The 18,771-nt window shown below is 48.4% G+C and overlaps 1 protein-coding gene across 4 annotated transcripts in view; it reads left to right on the top strand.

The window, feature by feature from the left end:
* The window catches only part of SEPTIN12 (septin 12), a 193,302-nt gene that overhangs the window by 148,455 nt on the left and 26,076 nt on the right, over nucleotides 1-18,771 (top strand). For all 4 annotated transcript variants that reach the window (XM_088464614.1, XM_088464608.1, XM_088464619.1 and 1 more), the window contains 2 exons: nucleotides 3,982-4,185; nucleotides 17,619-17,735. In XM_088464614.1, the coding sequence (XP_088320740.1) occupies nucleotides 3,982-4,185; nucleotides 17,619-17,735 (321 nt within the window). The remainder of the gene's footprint in view (nucleotides 1-3,981; nucleotides 4,186-17,618; nucleotides 17,736-18,771) is intronic.

Below are 18,771 nucleotides of genomic sequence, written 5' to 3'. Positions count from 1 at the left end.
CCTAGCACTGTCCGTCACGTGTTTACATCACAGCATAAGCGGTTATTGATGTGTGCACCTTGGAATAGGGAAGGTTAGGCAAAGTGTGGTGTGTAATCTTCAGTAGCGCCACATCCAGGATTAGGTATTCCATCCCTGACAGGTTATGGAGAGCACGTTCCGGGCGGCGAGGTAGCTTGTCTGAGAAGGTAATATGTGTCTTTTGTGTCTGGTGAAAAATAAGAACTGGATTCGGATTATCCGGAAGGATAGGTGGAACTGGTATATCTTCCATCGGAAGCGAACGTGCTTTGAAACGTGCGTGTCAAGGTAAATGGATGGAATTACGTGCATTGCAAGGTGATTGCTGCATAATCACGAGCACCAAATATTCTACTGATTTCTGTTCGACTTCACCTGGAGCAATGATCCATCTGCACGACTTTTCATAATTGTATCGTACGTGTGGAGGAAGACGTCCACTAGCCGTCGCCGGAATCTCTTTGCGAGTCATGTTGCTGCACTTACCTAACGAGAAACCGGTCCCATCTCATCTCAATACATGGAATGTAAAATCCACTTTGTGCCGGCTTAAAAATGGCCTATTATATGTTCTTGTAATTAGTAACTCATCAACATTCACATCATGGTGATTGTATTACAAAGTTGTCCCTTTACTAAAGTAAACACTAGGAGTCCCCAGACTATTTTAGCATTATAATATATTATTGTTTGGTGTATACAGCACATTGGATCATTGTATGGCGAGGCACAGGCAGAATACCGGGGTTCCCCTGAGGACACTATACACTACTCTCCATGGCAGCAGGAGATCTTGTGATGGGCTTGTGCCCCAAACTGACCGTGTCCCCTTACCAGCTGCCTCTATGTCCGATCTTAGGGGACATTGGGCCTGATTCAGAGCCGCTCGTAAGCGGCCACTCGTTCGTTCCAAGCGATGTTTGCACAACTGCGCATGCGTACGGATCGTAATACACATGCGCAAACCAGTCAGTGCTGCCGAAAATCGTTTGTTCGCTAAATAGCGAATGCCTGCTATTTTGAGTGACAGGAGGAGGCGTATGTGGGTGGTAACAGGGGAAGGTGCTTGAAAACGGGGAGTGGAGATCCGAACGCAGGTGTGCTTAAAGGTCAGAACGGGCGTTTTATGGGTGTGCATAATTAATACAGCAGCGTCATTGACCACGTCACTGGGTTATTTTATAGTCAGAACTGCTCGCAAGATTGCGGTAGGAAAAACCAACCACAAGAATAGCGAGCAGTTCATACGCTGGTCGATGTACTCGATTAATCTAATAAATAGCGGACATGACGTAGAATGCGAGCGGCCAGGGGGCGTAGTTTTCCAAAAAACTACCGCATGTTTGGTTCGCTCGTTCAGACCTAGAGACGTGAACAGACCGCAAAGAGCGAACGATTCATTTGAATAGCACCCCTTTTATCTGAACGAGCGAGCGCAAATAGCGTCCGGCTCTGAATGAGGTCCATTTTTCAAAGCTTGGAGAGAGATAAAGTACCAACCAATCGGCTCCTAACTGTCACATTACAGGTTGAACACTGACAGTTAGAAGCTGAATGGTTAGTACTGTATCTCTCTCCAAGCTATAATAAACCTGCTGCCTAATCCCAGTCTTGTACACAGTAGTCACAGTTATAATATACTCTTATCTTTTACATTCCATTAGAATGTAAGCTCTCGCGAGCAGGGCCCTCTTCCCTCACGTGCTTCTTCTTGCCTTACTTTTACATTCATTTACAATGGCACCTAAAACTTGGTTACTGACACCCTGCTATTTATTTAGGTTATGCAGCAATGTATATAAATCATGTATCTGTCCTGCATTGTCTGTACTGTTAATAACTGTTGTCTTGTGTGCTCATTTGTGTCTGTACTTTGTAAGGCGCTGCGGAACCCTTGTGGCGCCATAGAAATAAATGCAGCGGCATTTGCAAGCCGTAGGACTGTGCAACCATCAATTTATTCTTATCTGGTGCCCTCTAAGCATGCAATACGCAGCCAGTCTGAGAATGCAGGACAGCGTCACCCGATCGCGAGCCCGGCTGCTCCACGTACTGTGTGTTAAGTGATGCCAGCATTATTATTAGATGGGTTGACAGCTGATCCCAAAATGTTATATCAGAGCTAGGTTCATCGTCGCCTCCTTTGTGACTTGGCGAAAATAGCTATCTGCGTATATGCGCACTGTCATTCCAGAAAATACTGGGATTCAGATCCCAAAGTTTTTGGCCCAAAATCCAGAATCCCACCGATCCCGGGATTGGCCTCCCTAGTCCCAAGGCTCCATAGCAGGACATCACTGCTGCCTAGTGCATGCCGCAAGCCGCAGAGGTGTCACCTATCAAACCAATGGCCTGGAGGCCGCAATTTACTGTATTGGTAACGTAAGCAAACACCTAGTACTGCAGCCAGATCTTGTGCTGGTATGCAGTCGGGATGCTGACGGTCTAAATGCTGACCGTTGGCATCCTGACTGTCTAATACCGGCAAGTGTCTAATGACAGGCGTCAAAATCCCGACGCCTGTCATCAGACCTATGCCGGGTGCCCGATACCTGGCTTACCAATCGAAGGTGAGCCGGGCACGGACAGCCGTGGGGGGGGGGTTAGGTTAGGAGCTCCCGGGGGGGACTTAAGTTTAGGCACCCCCTGGGAGGTTAGGTTTAGGCTAGGGGAAGTGGGGTTAGGGTTAGGCACCCCCCCGGGGGACTTAGGTTTTGGCTGTGGGGAAGGGGGGGGTTAGGTTTAGGCACTTAGAGGGGGGTAGGGTTAGGTTCTTGGGGGGGAGGTTAGAGTTAGGCACCCCTAAGGGAGATTTAGGGGGGGAGGTTAGGTTAGTAAATACAAAAAATAATCACCTGTAGGGATTTTCACTGCCCGGCTTCCGCTGTCGGGATTTGAACCGGCAGGCGGTAAATCATACTGATTCCATTGTGCTGACCTATCTGACGTATGCTTGCAGTAATAGAAACATGACAAACACAGAATGTAGCTAGTAATAAATATACCTTATGTTGGATGCCTTTAAATACTAGCTCTAGTTTCTGCGGCAAACTTGCATATTATACCGCCATTGGGCCTTCATAGCGGCCGATTCAAGTTTGTTTTGCGGACAGTCCTGCGATTGTTAGCAGCGCGCGTGATCCGCAGCCGAACATATGCAACTTTCAGCAACTACGGCCGGCTCAGAGCCGCACATGTCCATGCCGCGTTTCCATGGTGTTCACGCACAAGATAAGTGCTCCGAGTGGGCGTTGTGGGCGGCAGCGGAATTGCGGGCTATTCAGAGGTGATCGTGCACGCAGATCCATCTGATTTTAGGCAGATCTCCTGCGGCAAGGGCGGGGCTGGTGAATAGGCGTGCTGATACTGACGTCGGTGTGTGTGGGGAGGTGACGGGGAGTGTTCCCCAATCCTGAAGCATCGTCTGAAACCAGTGGCTGCGTCCTCGGATGCAGTTTCACTGGCCCCAGACAGCATAGTTAGGCCGGACATCCTAAGTAACCTGAAGGGTCACTCTGATGTCCAATACTGCGATCGATGGTCACAATACTGCATCTCCTGACGCAGACAGCGGATCGGAGAAGCCGGCTGTGGGCGTCTTTTTACACGAGACGCTAACCTGCGGCTTTTGCATATTGTCGCACAGCCGCTGTGTACAAAGACGCAGCGTGATCTGCGACATTTGTGTGCTACTGAATCAGGCCCTATGTCCCTCTGAGACCTGGTCGCTGACCAGGCCTTGCCGTAAAATCTGTTATCTTATTTTTGGCTTTAACTCCTTCAGCGCCTGGTTTGCAGACTTTGATTGGCCATGATTAATGCCTTTTGGCCGTCACTAGGAACCATTACAGAGCAGAAGGGTTAAATCCCAGAGACCTATATGACATTTCTCCTTTTTCTGTCTCTGCTGATTTGGTTTCCTTCTTCGTCGCCTAACGCTGTCTTCCTTTTTTCCTCCAGACTCAGATCACAGGCCAGCCGGCGTTGGAGGCAGGATGGAGGAGCTGAGCCTGGTCCGGTCGGCAGAAGAGACCGTGGAGACCAAAAAAATGTTTGAAGAACTAGGCCGAGAGCCCTTCGGCTATGTGGGGATTGACTCGGTGCTGGACCAGATGAAACGCAAGGCCATGAAATACGGATTTGAGTTTAATATCATGGTGGTGGGTACGTATCTCTGAGTGACGCTGTGTATGCTGAGATCATTACATCGGGTACACGGGACGTATTCATGTGGACAGTGTTAGGGGTTATGTAACGTTGCTGAATACAATATAGCTATCTGCTGATATCTGTACATTTGCGCTTTAATGATGAAAACTGGCTTTAGGGGTGCAACACTGTATGTCATTAAACGTCTGGTAAAGACACAATTCTCCATTCCTAGGCGTCTATTCTGGTGTCCTCTCTGCATCATTAACACAGACTGTCAGACGCGGAAAATTTGGGATCAAATGTTTAAAAGTAGGGATCAGTTACAGTCAGGAATATGCTGCCTTGTAACCAGGCACAAGCTGAGACCGGGGTGCAGGCACTAGCTAGCTGAGAGCGCACTCTAACTGTGCCCAGTATCCTGAATCCCAAGGCTACATATTAATACTGTACATGCGTAAACAGTGGTGCAAATAATGGGCAACAGAGTTCCCTGGCTCAACTAAGCTTACAATAAAAATACTTTTTTATACTATATATCCCACTGCAAGCTACTGTCATCTGTTATCAACTACCTACTGTCAACTACCTGAAGCTTTCAATAGGACTTCTGACTGGAGGCCTGAGGTGCACAAGTAGATTGATTGCACTGCACTCACTATGGGACATCGCCATCCAATCACAGACTAACCTGCTACATAGACTGTGTGACTTCACTGAGCTCACCGTGACATCACCATCCAATCACAGACTAACCTGCTACATAGACTGTGTGACTTCACTGAGCTCACCGTGACATCACCATCCAATCACAGACTAACCTGCTACATAGACTGTGTGACTTCACTGAGCTCACCGTGACATCACCATCCAATCACAGACTAACCTGCTACATAGACTGTGTGACTTCACTGAGCTCACCGTGACATCACCATCCAATCACAGACTAACCTGCTACATAGACTGTGTGACTTCACTGAGCTCACCGTGACATCACCATCCAATCACAGACTAACCTGCTACATAGTCTGTGTAACTACACTGAGCTCACCATAACATCACCATCTAATCACAGACTAGCCTGCTACATAGACCATGTGACTGCTCTGAGCTCATTATGACATCACCATCCAATCACAGACTAACCTGCTACATAGACTGTTACTTCACTGAGTTCACTGTGACATCAACATCCAATCACAGACTAACCTAGTACATAGGCTGTATGACTGCAATGCGCTCGCTCTTTGACATAATCCAATCACAGACGAACTTGCTACATAGACTGTGTGACTGCACTGAGCTCATTATGACATCACCATCCAATCACAGACTAACCTGCTACATAGACTGTTACTTCACTGAGTTCACTGTGACATCAACATCCAATCACAGACTAACCTGCTACATAGGCTGTATGACTGCAATGCGCTCGCTCTTTGACATAATCCAATCACAGACAAACTTGCTACATAGACTGTGTGACTGCACTGAGCTCAATGTGACATCACCATCCAATCACAGACTAACCTGCTACATAGACTGTGTGACTTCACTGAGCTCACCGTGACATCACCATCTAATCACAGACTAACCTGCTACATAGACTGTGTGACTTCACTGAGCTCACCGTGACATCACCATCTAATCACAGACTAACCTGCTACATAGACTGTGTGACTTCACTGAGCTCACTGTGACATCACCATTCAATCACACACTAACCTGCTACATAGGCTGTATGACTGCATTGCGCTCGCTCTATGACATCAGCACTCAATCACAGACTAACCTGCTACATAAACTGTGTGACTGCACTATTCTTACTCTGTGACGTCACCATTCAATCACACACTAATGCAGGACATACATCTATGGACCCGATTCCCCGTTCTACCGATACAATTCGGCAATCAAACATGTTGAATTTCACTGACTCTCCATCCCCGGTGTCGACAGAACTGGGAATTAGGGCAATCCACTGTAGATGTAAGGGCCTCATAACCTACTATTATTTATTTATTTATTACCAGTTATTTATATAGCGCACATACATTCAGCAGCGCTTTACGAATATCTTACCATTCACATCAGTCCCTGCCCCAGTGGAGCTTACAATCTATATTCCCTATCACATGCTCACACATACACACTAGGGCCAATTTTGTGGGGAGCCAATTAACCTACCAGTATACTTTTGGAGTGTGGGAGGAAGCCGGAGTACCCGTAGGAAACCCACGCAAGCACAGGGAGAATATACAAACTCCACACAGATAGGGCCGTAGTGGGAATCAGTGCTGTGAGGCAGTAACGCTAACCATTACACCGTCTGTGCTGCCCCTACTACATAGACTGTGTGACTGCACTGAAGGCCTGATTCAGAGCCGCTCGTAAGCGGCGCTCGTTCGCTCCTAGCGATGTTCGCACAACTGCGCATGCGTATGGGTTGTAATCTGCATGCGCGAACCAGTCATTGCGGTCGGAAATTGTGTGCTTGCAAAATAGTAAATGCCTGCTAGTTTGAGTGACAGGATGAGGCGTTTGTGGGTGGTAACAGGGGAAGGTGCTTGAAAACGGGGAGTGGAGATCCGAACGCAGGCGTGCCAAACGGTCAAAACGGGCGTTTTAAGGGTGTGCATAATTAACAAAGCAGCGTCATCGGCCACGTCACTTGGTTGTCTTTCAGCCTGAACTGCTCGCATGATTGCGGTAGGAAAATCCTACCACAAGCACTGCGAGCAGTTCAGACGCCTTTCGATGTACTCGATTAATCTAATAAATAGCGGAGATGACGTAGGATGCGAGCAGCCAGGGGGCATTTTTTAAGAAATAGCAAGCGCATGTTTCGTTCGCTCGTTCAGACATAGAGGCGTCAACAGACCGCAAAGAGCGAGTGCTCTATTTAAATATCTGGCCCCTTTTTCTGAACGAGCGAGCGCAAATAGCGTCCGGCTCTGAATCAGGCCCTGAGCTCACTGTGACATCACCATTCAATCACAGACTAACCTGCTGCATAGACTGTGTGACTGCACTGAGTTCACTGTGACCTCACCATCCAATCACAGACTAACATGCTGCATAGACTGTGTAACTACACTGAGCTCAATGTGACATCACCATCCAATCACAGACTAACCTGCTGTATAGACTGTGTGACTGCACTGAGTTCACTGTGACCTCACCATCCAATCACAGACTAACCTGCTGCATAGACTGTGTGACTGCACTGAGCTCAATGTGACATCACCATCCAATCACAGACTAACCTGCTGTATAGACTGTGTGACTGCACTGAGCTCAATGTGACATCACCATTCAGTCACAGACTAACCTGCTGCATAGACTGTGTGACTGCACTGATCGCACAGTGACATCACCATCCAATCACAGACTAACCTGCTACATAGACTGTGTGACTTTACTGAGCTCACTGTGACATCACAGACTTACCTGCTGCATAGACTGTGTGATTTCACTGAGCTCACTGTGACATCACCATTCAATCACAGACTTACCTGCTGCATAGACTGTGTGACTTCACTGAGCTCACTGTTACATCACCATTCAATCACAGACTTACCTGCTGCGTAGACTGTGTGACTTCACTGAGCTCACTGTGACATCACCATTCAATCACAGACGAACCTGCTACATACACTGTGTGACTGCATTATTCTTACTCTGTGACATCACAATTCAATCACAGACGAACCTGCTACATAGGCTGTATGACTGCATTATTCTTACTCTGTGACATCACCATTCAATCACACACTAATGCAGGACATACATCTACGGACCCGATTCCCCGTTCTACCGATCCAATTCGGGCAATCAAAATTGCAGAACCGCAAACATCGATGATCGGCGATCCTTTGGCAGATCGGGGAAAAACAACGTGTTAAACAAGTTGAATTTCACTGATTCCCCATCCCCGGTGTCGACAGAACTGGGAATTGGGGCAATCCATTGTAGATCTATGGGCCTCATAACCTACTATTATTTATTTATTTATTTATTTATTACCAGTTATTTATATAGCGCACATATATTCAGCAGTGCTTTTAAAGAGAATATTTGGCCATTCACATCAGTCCCTGCCCCAGTGGAGCTTACAGTCTATATTCCCTATCACATGCTCACACATACACACTAGGGTCAATTTTGTGGGGAGACAATTAACCTACCAGTATATTTTTGTAGTGTGGGAGGAAACCGGAGTACCTGGAGGAAACCCACGCAAGCACAGGGAGAATATACAAACTCCACAGTGGGAATCAGTGCTGTGAGGCAGTAACGCTAACCATTACACCGTCTGTGCTGCCCCTACTACATAGACTGTGTGACTGCACTGAGCTCAATGTGACATCACCATCCTATCACAGATTAACCTGCTACGTAGACTGTGTGACTGCACTGAGCTCACTGTGACATCACCATCCAATCACAGACTAACCTGCTACATAGACTGTGTGACTCCACTGAGCTCACTGTGACATCACCATCCAATCACAGACTAACCTGCTGCATAGACTGTGTGATTTCACTGAGCTCACTGTGACATCACCGTTCAATCACAGACTAACTTGCTGCATAGACTGTGTGACTCCACTGAGCTCACTGTGACATCACCATTCAATCACAGACTAACCTGCTACATAGACTGTGTGACTTCACTGAGCTCAGTGTGACATAACCATCCAATCACAGACTAACCTGCTACATAGACTCTGTGACTTCACTGTGATATCACCATTCAATCACAGACTAACCTGCTACATAGTCTGTGTGACTGCACTGAGCTCACTGTGAAATCACCATCCAATCACAGACTGACCTGCTACATAGACTGTGCTCATTGTGACATCACCATCCAATCAGACTAACCTGCTACATAAACTGTTACTTCAATGTTTGGCCACTGCGCACGCCGGAGCCGGCTCCGACGTGCGCATGCGCGAGACCCGGCTAGCGCCCGTCGCTCCGGGTCTCGCACCAAAGCGGGGCAGCTGTCGATTTTGATTGACAGCTTGCCCCGTTTTGGAGGCGGGCAGGGGGGGTGGTTGGCCTAACGAAGGCGTTCCCGAAGGAAAAAGACCATCGTGACCATCACCTGGCCACTCGCAATAGCTGTGGGTGGTCACCCACAGCTAAGCGAGCGGCCAGCAGGCCGCACAAAAGAAACAAAAAACGCCCTGATTCAGAGTGAGCGCTCTTTCAGCGCGTCCGGCTCTGAATCAGGCCCAGAGTTCACTGTGACCTCACCTTCCCATCACAGACTAACATGCTACATAGACTGTATGACTGCACTGCGCTCGCTTTGTGACATCACCATCCAATCACAGACTAACCTGCTACATACTGTGTGATGCACTGTGCTCACTCTGTGACGTCACCATCCAGTGACAGACAAACCTGCTACATAGACTGTGTGACTGCACCGCACTCTTTCTGTCAGGAGGGCCACAAATGAGCCATTTGAGGGCCACCTATTGCTCACCATGGTGTAATGGCAGTAAGACAGTGTGCAGTGAATGGTTTCAGTTATGTCAGGGCAATCATTCTAGATCTGTTGATATTTGCAAAGTCTAATCCCAAAACTGTCAGTGTGAGCTCCGTTCCTGTTCTGCATCTTTATTTCTGCCTCTGACAGTGTCAGCTGTTCTGTACGCAGCATACTGTGCTCCATCTATGTACAGGACAGGCAACAAATAACACTCCCTAATCACGTGCTACACGCCATGGGAGGCAGAAGTACAGCAGGGGTCAGATGTATGGCCTGTGCCAGTGTTACACCTCTCCAGGAATCTTTCTGCTGAGCAGCATGACATTAGCGCAGTTGCTCGGCCACCTGTGCTGCTGCAGACGTTGTGCAACCACAAGTCTCAGAATGCCCTTCCTGCCTCCACCTATTGAATGCATCTGTATGTAACATTCTCAGCGGAGGTCTGTAATACACAAAGGGCCTGATTCAGACCCACTCGCGAGCGGCTGTCCGCTCGCAAGTGGGTCGATGTTCTGCACTGAGCATGCGCACGACGGAGGGAGCTCCGTCGTGCGCATGCGCCAGACGCGACGAGCGAAGGACTTTCCTTCGCTCGTTGTGTCTGATCAAAGGGGGCGTGCTGTCGATGTTGATTGACAGCACGCCCCCTTTGGTGGGCGTGCCTCCCTGACGGGGGCGTTCCTAAGGGAACGCCTCCCGTCAGAAGCCGGCCCACTGACATCACTAGTGATGTCAGTGGGAGTGATTTTGGCTCTGATAGAGCCAAAATCACTCCGGGCCTTGCGGTTGAAAACCTCAACCGCAGGCTCCGGCTCGCAGTTTCGATGGTCGCGATGGTCAAGACCATCGCGGCCATCAAACTGCACGCTCGTATAGGCTGTGGGTGGTGACCCACAGCTTTACGAGCGTCCAGGAGGACGCTCCATAGTTATGGAGGACGGCCCTCATTCAGAGCATGCGCTCTGCTCAGAGCGTACGGCTCTGAATGAGGGCTAAAATGCGCTCCCCTTTAATAGATAATGTGATCTTATCCATCCCCTCTAACGTCTATTTGGAAGCACCCTTCATTCCCTCCGGGGTTCTCTAATAGATTTGCTGCCCCCTGGCGTTCATTCGGGATTACATGTGTTTTTGCACATTTTTGGCCAGTTTGCTCTCACCACATTTGCGGACATTCAGGAACGCTATCGGTTCCCCTCAACGCTTCATTATACCTACTTGCAAATCACTCATTTCGTACAGCCCCAACGTCCTTCAAGGGTGCTCTGTCGGCCAGCCTCATTCGAGCGCCAGTGTCTGTACTCGGTGGGACGTAAGGGTGCTATATCAGTGTTATACCACTCTAGTGTTCACTCTAGCTCCGGCGGCAGGCAGGGTGCCGGAGCTAGAGAGGGCACTTGCGTGCACGCGCCCAACAAGGGGGCATGGCCATTGAAAAGGGGGCGTGTCTATAAGAGGCGTCCCCTCTTCGTCACTCTTGAGGGCGTGCCCGGCACGTACGGACACGCCGGGCAGCCACCAAGCGCTGCCGACAGGGAGAATAGATGCCGGGTGCATGCGCCCAGCATCTATTCTTCGGCGGTGACCTGGTCACCGCACATTTCCCCACCCGCGGGACACTGCGGAGGGCAGGGTGCTTTTTGCCCTCCTTCTGGAGGGCAGGGCGCCACTCCCCTGCTAAGCCAGCCTAGCGGCAACGCTACCACTGTATTATAGCCCCGGGAATACTCCCCGAAGGAAATCTTTGATCAAGTGTGGGAAAATGATCTTGGATTTCACCTGAGCGATGAGGAATGGTCTCACATACGCCAACGAGTTACTAAAGCGTCCCTCAGTGTCAGCATCAGGGAAACGTCTTACACAGTATATACTCGATGGTACATGACCCCTGATAAGATACACCATTTATACCCAAATTCTTCTAACCAGTGTTGGGGAAACTGTGATATGGTGGGCACTTTCTTCCACATCTGGTGGGAATGTCCTGTGATCCAGCAGTCAGCGGTCACCTCCTGCTCTGCGTTCAGCGTCTAAATCTGACAACAAATTGATTACACATATATGTAATACTTCTAAACTCCTAATAGCCAAAAAATGGAAATCCCCTCACCCTCCCACTTGCTCTGCCGTTGTTAACCAGTTATGGTACATTTCCTTTATGGAGTATATTACCTCCCTTTTAAACAATACTCTCTCTCCATATCATCAGATATGGTGCCCTTAGTCCTCCCTTGATACATTCTGTCTTACTATTGTTCTTTCCTGATTCGAATACCCTTACTCTGTGGTACATTTATGTATATTTATGGATGCATTACTTTCACTTTCACTTTTGTTAAAGAGATTTTTGCTGTTTGTAGTATTGTAGGATACTGTTAAAATCACTGTACTTTGGGCCTGATTCAGAGCCGGACGCTATTTGCGGTCGTTTGTTCTGAAAAAAGGGGTGGCTATTCAAATGAACCGTTCGCTCTTTGCGGTCTGTTCACGCCTCTAGGTCTGAACGAGAGAATAAAACTTGCGGTTGTTTTTTTGGAAACTACGCCCCATGGCCGCTCGCACCATACGTCATGTCCGCTATTTATTAGATTAATCGAGTACATCGACCAGCGTATGAACTGCTCGCTATTCTTGTGGTTGGTTTTTCCTACCGCAATCTTGCGAGCAGTTCTGACTATAAAATAACCCAGTGACGTGGTCAATGACGCTGCTGTATTAATTATGCACACCCATAAAACGCCCGTTTTGACCTTTAAGCACGCCTGCGTTCTGATCTCCACTCCCCGTTTTCAAGCACCTTCCCCTGTTACCACCCACATACGCCTCATCCTGTCACTCAAATTAGCAGGCATTCGCTATTTAGCGAACAAACGATTTTCGGCCGCACTGACTGGTTCGCGCATGCGTATTACGATCCGTATGCATGCGCAGTTGGGCAAACATCGCTCGGAACGAACGAGCGGCCGCTTACGAGCGGCTCTGAATCAGGCCCCTTGTCACTAATGGTGCGTACACACGTAGCGACCAGCCAACGATACGATATCGCTGGCTGATCGTTATGCACCATTCCTGGTGTGCTGGATGATTGATATCGGTCAGCCAGCACACCACCTACTTACCGACGTCTATATAGCGACCAACTTGCTCAATTATCGAACAAGTTGACCAGCATGCACGATATCGCTATCGTCCATACGTGGACGCGCATCGCTGGTCGATGGCAAGTTGTTAGGGACCATTTAAAAGAACGATTTGAACGATATCGTTCAACTAGTTCTTTTAAATCGCTACGTGTGTACTCACCGTAAGTCCACATTGTGGATTTGATCGATGCAAATGAATCGTCCTTCTTTGTGACTTTTATTTTATTTTTTTATTATTTTCTTTGATGTTATGCAGTGTCCTGAAAATAAAAAGTGTATGACATTTATAATGTGATTTTGTAAAGAAGGACACGTTAGGTTGTTTCCTCCCCGAAAGGCTGGTCTACCATTACTGAATCATCGGCCTATGCAGAGCATGGTCCTCTGCTTGTTTGCAGAGCGCATTCCCCAGGACTGATGGATCGCGGCTGCAGTACATGCAGAACACTACGCATTCCTGTCTCTTCTACACTCACGACGGAAGAGGCGCAAACTCTGCTGTAATAGGGCGTTCTCACATTGGCATCGTTCAGTAAAGGCGTGTCGGCATAAATGTGGGCGAGGCAAGGCTAGGCCTCAGTGACCGTTGTTTGTTTCCAGACATATCTGATGTGCCAGGAGTAAAGCAAAGTGGTGGTCGCACTGCACGCCGCGTACAACTCTGCATGCATGGAATAGGCACATTATTTTTTTGCAGGAAGCTTGGGAGCAACATCCGCCCCAATTTATTTAGAATCTGCCCGGTTAATTTACGCAGCCGGGGCCCAGGACGCAGCCACTGGTTTCTTCATGCCCAGAAAACGGGGCTGACGCCCACATTTTCTGTAACGCTTCCTGTCGCAGCCCCCCAAAAGCCAGGAGCATGTAACTCATGCTACGGTGTTTGTGGCACTGCAAGTGACATCACAGCCCCATATCTGCACACGCACAGATCTAAAAACATTGTGGATGTGCGTAACCATCGGGTTTACGTACATCTCTGAGTTAGATCCAGCATTACACACTAACTGCCTGCTGCCCCTCTCCCGCTCTATTTAGGAGGGTGGTTCGATAAATAAGGTAACAATTTATTCAACTCATACATATAATCAATAGTCTGACCTTGGTATAGATTATTTTTCCACATAGTCCCCATACTTGTCTAAGCATTTGTTCCAACGGTACACCAAGGCATCTATCCCGGCATAGAAGAAATCCATGTCAAGCGCCTGAATCCAGGACATGGTGGCTTGCTGACCTTCACCGTCGGTTGTGAATAGCCTTCCACCCAGATGCTTCTTCAGTGGTCCAAAGGGATGGAAATCACTCAGTGCCAGGTCAGGGCTGTAGGGAGGATGGTCCATTTTGTCCCAATTGTAGCCCCGTAACAGCTCACACGTGTGGTTGGCTGGGTGTGGCCCGGCGTTATCGTGCAGCAATACGACGCTTGTTCAAAGCAACCCAGGTCGTTTTTGGTGAATTGCTCTCCGCAACCGGCTCAATGTGTCACAATAGCCGACAGCATTCACAGTATCTCCCTTAGTGAGGAAATCAAGCAGAAGTACGCCCTTGTGGTCCCAAAACACGGTCGCCATGACTTTCTTTGCTGATGGAGTTGTTTTGAATTTCTCTGAAGGTGGGGGCAATGCGTGTTTCCATGTAATGGATGCTGGCTTAGTCTCCGTGTGTCACATGATGCAGCCACCTTTCATCGCCTGTAACAATACGGTGCAGGAACTACACGCCCTCCTCATGGTACCGCGTCACGTGCACGAGAGACAATCCCATCCTATTGGTTTTGTGATCGTCTGTGAGTGATCACTTTTTCCTGTACCTCAGTTGCTCATGAACGATGTTGTGCACATTACCCACTGAGATGTTCAGTTCATCAGCAATATCACAAACTCTAATGCCTCTGTACTGAACCAGACCTTCAACGCGTTACAAATTGCCGTCTGTGGTGGACGTGCTTGGCCGGCCGGATCGCTGCTCATCAACGTCTGTCCTGACGTTGTCACAGACAGTGCACCAAACCCAAACCTGTGACGTTATCACCGTGCACCTCCACAGGTTGGCGATGAATATCAGCTGCTGATGTGCCCCTTAGATGCAGAAATCTGATCACACTACGCACCTCAGTGTATGACCATGTTTCTGCCAGCCCCGCCATCTTACAGCTGATGTGGGGACAGTGTGACTGATATGAGGCGCAGGCTAATGGCCATGAGGGGAAGCAGTGGTCTATCTGCTCTGGCCTGGTGGGAAACTAGAATGAAATGGAGAACATTACACACGTGAGAGGTCTTGTTACCTTATTAATTGAACCACCCTCGTAACTGTTGGATCCATTGTTTCCTTATGATATTATACTTATTATTGCACTGTGAAATATACAGACTTATTGCACTCTCTGTGTGCCTGTATACAAGGCGTGATGTCTCCTGGATATACACCGAGTTGCAGACCTCTCTCCCGCTGTCTTCGCTTTCTGTTCCTCTGATCAGATTTAAACGTGTTTCCCTTTTCGGATGCAGCTGTGTCTCTTCCTCCTGCCCCATATCGGAGACCTATTATTACATCCTATGTTATTGTGCTGCTGGAAGATGCTCCACTACAAACTTATCTGCACGTTGGTAAATGTCTTATTATAGGTTACTAAGGGTCCTTCCGCAAGTGCACCAGCAGCGGGCTGATACTTGTAATGAAAAATAAAACGGTTCCCATGCACAGCGCATTGTCTAAACTAAATAAATATTTGCAGAAGGGGGCAGTGTACCCCCCCTCCCCAAATCCTGATCCATCCCCAGTGCTAGACTTCCTGGGCCGAATTCTACTATGACAAGGAAATCACAGTGAAAACAGCGCCAGGATGGTCAGCTGATGCCCCCATTTGGACGGGTGGTACAAACGAAAAACAGCGTGCCCCCCTCCTTGAGTCTACTCGGGCTCTGAATAACAGTTGTGTGGTCCAAGTTTAACTGAATACAAAACCCCCTCAACACCCCGTCCTATGCTTTGCTACATAAAAGTACAATATATGGGCCTGATTCAGAGCCGCTCGTAAGCAGCCGCTCGTTCGCTCCGAGCGATGTTCGCACAACTGCGCATGCGTATGGGTTGTAATACACATGCGCGAATCAGTCATTGCGGTCGGAAATTGTGTGCTCGCAAAATAGCGAATACCTGCTAATTTGAGTGACAGAATGAGGCGTTTGTGGGTGGTAACAGGGGAAGGTGCTTGAAAACGGGGAGTGGAGATCCGAACGCAGGCGTGCCAAACGGTCAAAACGGGCGTTTTAAGGGTGTGCATAATTAACAAAGCAGCGTCATCGACCACGTCACTTGGTTGTTTCTTAGCCTGAACTGTTCGCATGATTGCGGTAGGAAAATCCAACCACAAGCACTGCGAGCAGTTCAGACGCCTTTCGATGTACTCGATTAATCAAATAAATAGCGGAGATGACGTAGGATGCGAGCGGCCAGGGGGCGTCTTTACTAAATAGCGAACGCATATTTCGTTCACTCGCTCAGACATAGAGGCGTCAACAGACCGCAAAGAGCGAGCGCTCAATTTAAATATCCGGCCCCTTTTTCTGAACGAGCGAGCGCAAATAGCGTCCGGCTCTGAATCAGGCCCTATATTTTTATTTTGATAAGTTGGAGCTCAAGGGTGGAAAAGTTCCAAATACAAAAACAGCCCACACACACACACACACACACGACAGACACACACACACACGACAGACAGCCAACGCAAACTGGTTACAGCTGGGGGTCCCCGGGACAATCACAAGCAGCCTGTGTGAGAACACACGTGTCACTGGCAGCAGTGAAGGGGAATCCGGCGCACTCCCAGCTGTAGTCATTTCTGTCCCCAGGGTGCGTGTCAGCATTCGTCCCAGCCTTGGAAATGATCCCGGCCTTTACAACCCAGCGGGCATTTGTCTGTGAAGTGTAATGCGTTAGTTAGAGGACAGCTGCAAAACGACCAGACCCTGTCTTATATCTAGGCTCTCTCTGAGCAATGTCATTAAACCCTTCACATAGAGCTCATCCTAAATACACTTGGCGGTACCTCAGAGGTGTGCTTCTAATCTCACCTCCACTCTGTACTGTTTGAGTGTCACAGGGTCACATCGTGGCGTTCCGGTGTGCATGAGACTTTCATCCCAGATATAATTATAACTGCAAATTTTGTGGGTTTTTTTTTTTTTCGTCTTGGGTGCAGTATAATAGATCGACACCAGATGGTCGGCAGGCAGAATGTTGACATGGACAAAAGGTCGACTGACACATGGTCAACAGTGCAGAAGGTCGACAGGGTTAAAGGTTTGGCAAGTTCAAATGGTCGACACAAAAATGGTCAACACATTTTTATTTTTTAAAATTGACCCTTTCCCTAGTGACTAACCCTAACTGACCCCTCTGACAGCCTAACCCTCCCTCAAGTACCTAACCTTAGCTTTTAAAATTTTGAAACAAAACATGTAGCGATCATTTAGCATAGAAAATTTTAACCTTTTGAGTCGAAAATTTTAACCTGTTGACCTTTTAACCCTGTTGACCCCCTGTCAGTCCACCTTCTGTCCCGGTCAACCATTTGACCATGTCGACCTATTGCCTGTCGACCATCTAGTGTCGACCTATTGACTGTCGATCTATTGACTGTTGATCTTCCATTGGGATACCTTTTTGTCTTATTATAATATCAATATAATTTTTTTTATTAACTATACAATATTGTTTCATTATTTCCGCTCTACCCCTGTCCATACACAACGCGTTTCCTAACTTCTGTCTATTCTTCTGTCTATACACAGGCCAGAGCGGTTTGGGCAAGTCCACGCTTGTAAACACTCTATTCAAGTCAAAGGTGATTCGCAAATCTCCTGGAGCCGGGATCCCCAAAACACTGGAACTGAAAGCAGTCAGTCAGGGTGAGACATCTGCTGTACCCATTACTAGCCCTAATCTAGGCGGAGTAACTAAGGTGTCTATACACATTGCCAATTGAGTTTTTTCAAACTTAATTGGCTTCAAATCACAGCTTGTTTGTGCCCAAATAGATTGCTTATCCCAATCAACATCCATTCAGGACCGTTCAGAAGTTGACCGGGACAGCTGGTAGATCTGCTCAGATGATGTGCGTGACAGCTGGTAAATCTGCTCAGATGGTGACCGGGACAGCTGGTAGATCTGCTCAGATGATGTCCGGGACAGCTGGTAGATCTGCTCAGATGGTGACCGGGACAGCTGGTAGATCTGCTCAGATGATGTCCGGGACAGCTGGTAGATCTGCTCAGATGATGTCCGAGACAGCTGGTAGATCTGCTCAGATGATGTCCGGGACAGCTGGTAGATCTGCTCAGATGGTGACCGGGACAGCTGGTAGATCTGCTCAGATGATGTCCGGGACAGCTGGTAGATCTGCTCAGATGATGTCCGAGACAGCTGGTAGATCTGCTCAGATGATGTGCGTGACAGCTGGTAGATCTGCTCAGATGATGTCCGGGACAGCTGGTAGATCTGCTCAGATGATGTGCGTGACAGCTGGTAAATCTGCTCAGATGGTGACCGGGACAGCTGGTAGATCTGCTCAGATGATGTCCGGGACAGCTGGTAGATCTGCTCAGATGGTGACCGGGACAGCTGGTAGATCTGCTCAGATGATGTCCGGGACAGCTGGTAGATCTGCTCAGATGATGTCCGAGACAGCTGGTAGATCTGCTCAGATGATGTGCGTGACAGCTGGTAGATCTGCTCAGATGATGTCCGGGACAGCTGGTAGATCTGCTCAGATGATGTGCGTGACAGCTGGTAAATCTGCTCAGATGGTGACCGTGACAGCTGGTAGATCTGCTCAGATGATGTGTGTGACAGCTGGTAAATCTGCTCAGATGGTGACCGTGACAGCTGGTAGATCTGCTCAGATGATGTCCGGGACAGCTGGTAGATCTGCTCAGATGGTGACCG

The sequence above is a fragment of the Taudactylus pleione genome, unplaced genomic scaffold, assembly GCF_031769625.1.
Source record: "Taudactylus pleione unplaced genomic scaffold, aTauple2 ptg000061l, whole genome shotgun sequence".
Lineage (NCBI taxonomy): Eukaryota > Metazoa > Chordata > Amphibia > Anura > Myobatrachidae > Taudactylus > Taudactylus pleione.
This window is presented reverse-complemented; position numbering and strand designations above follow the sequence as displayed.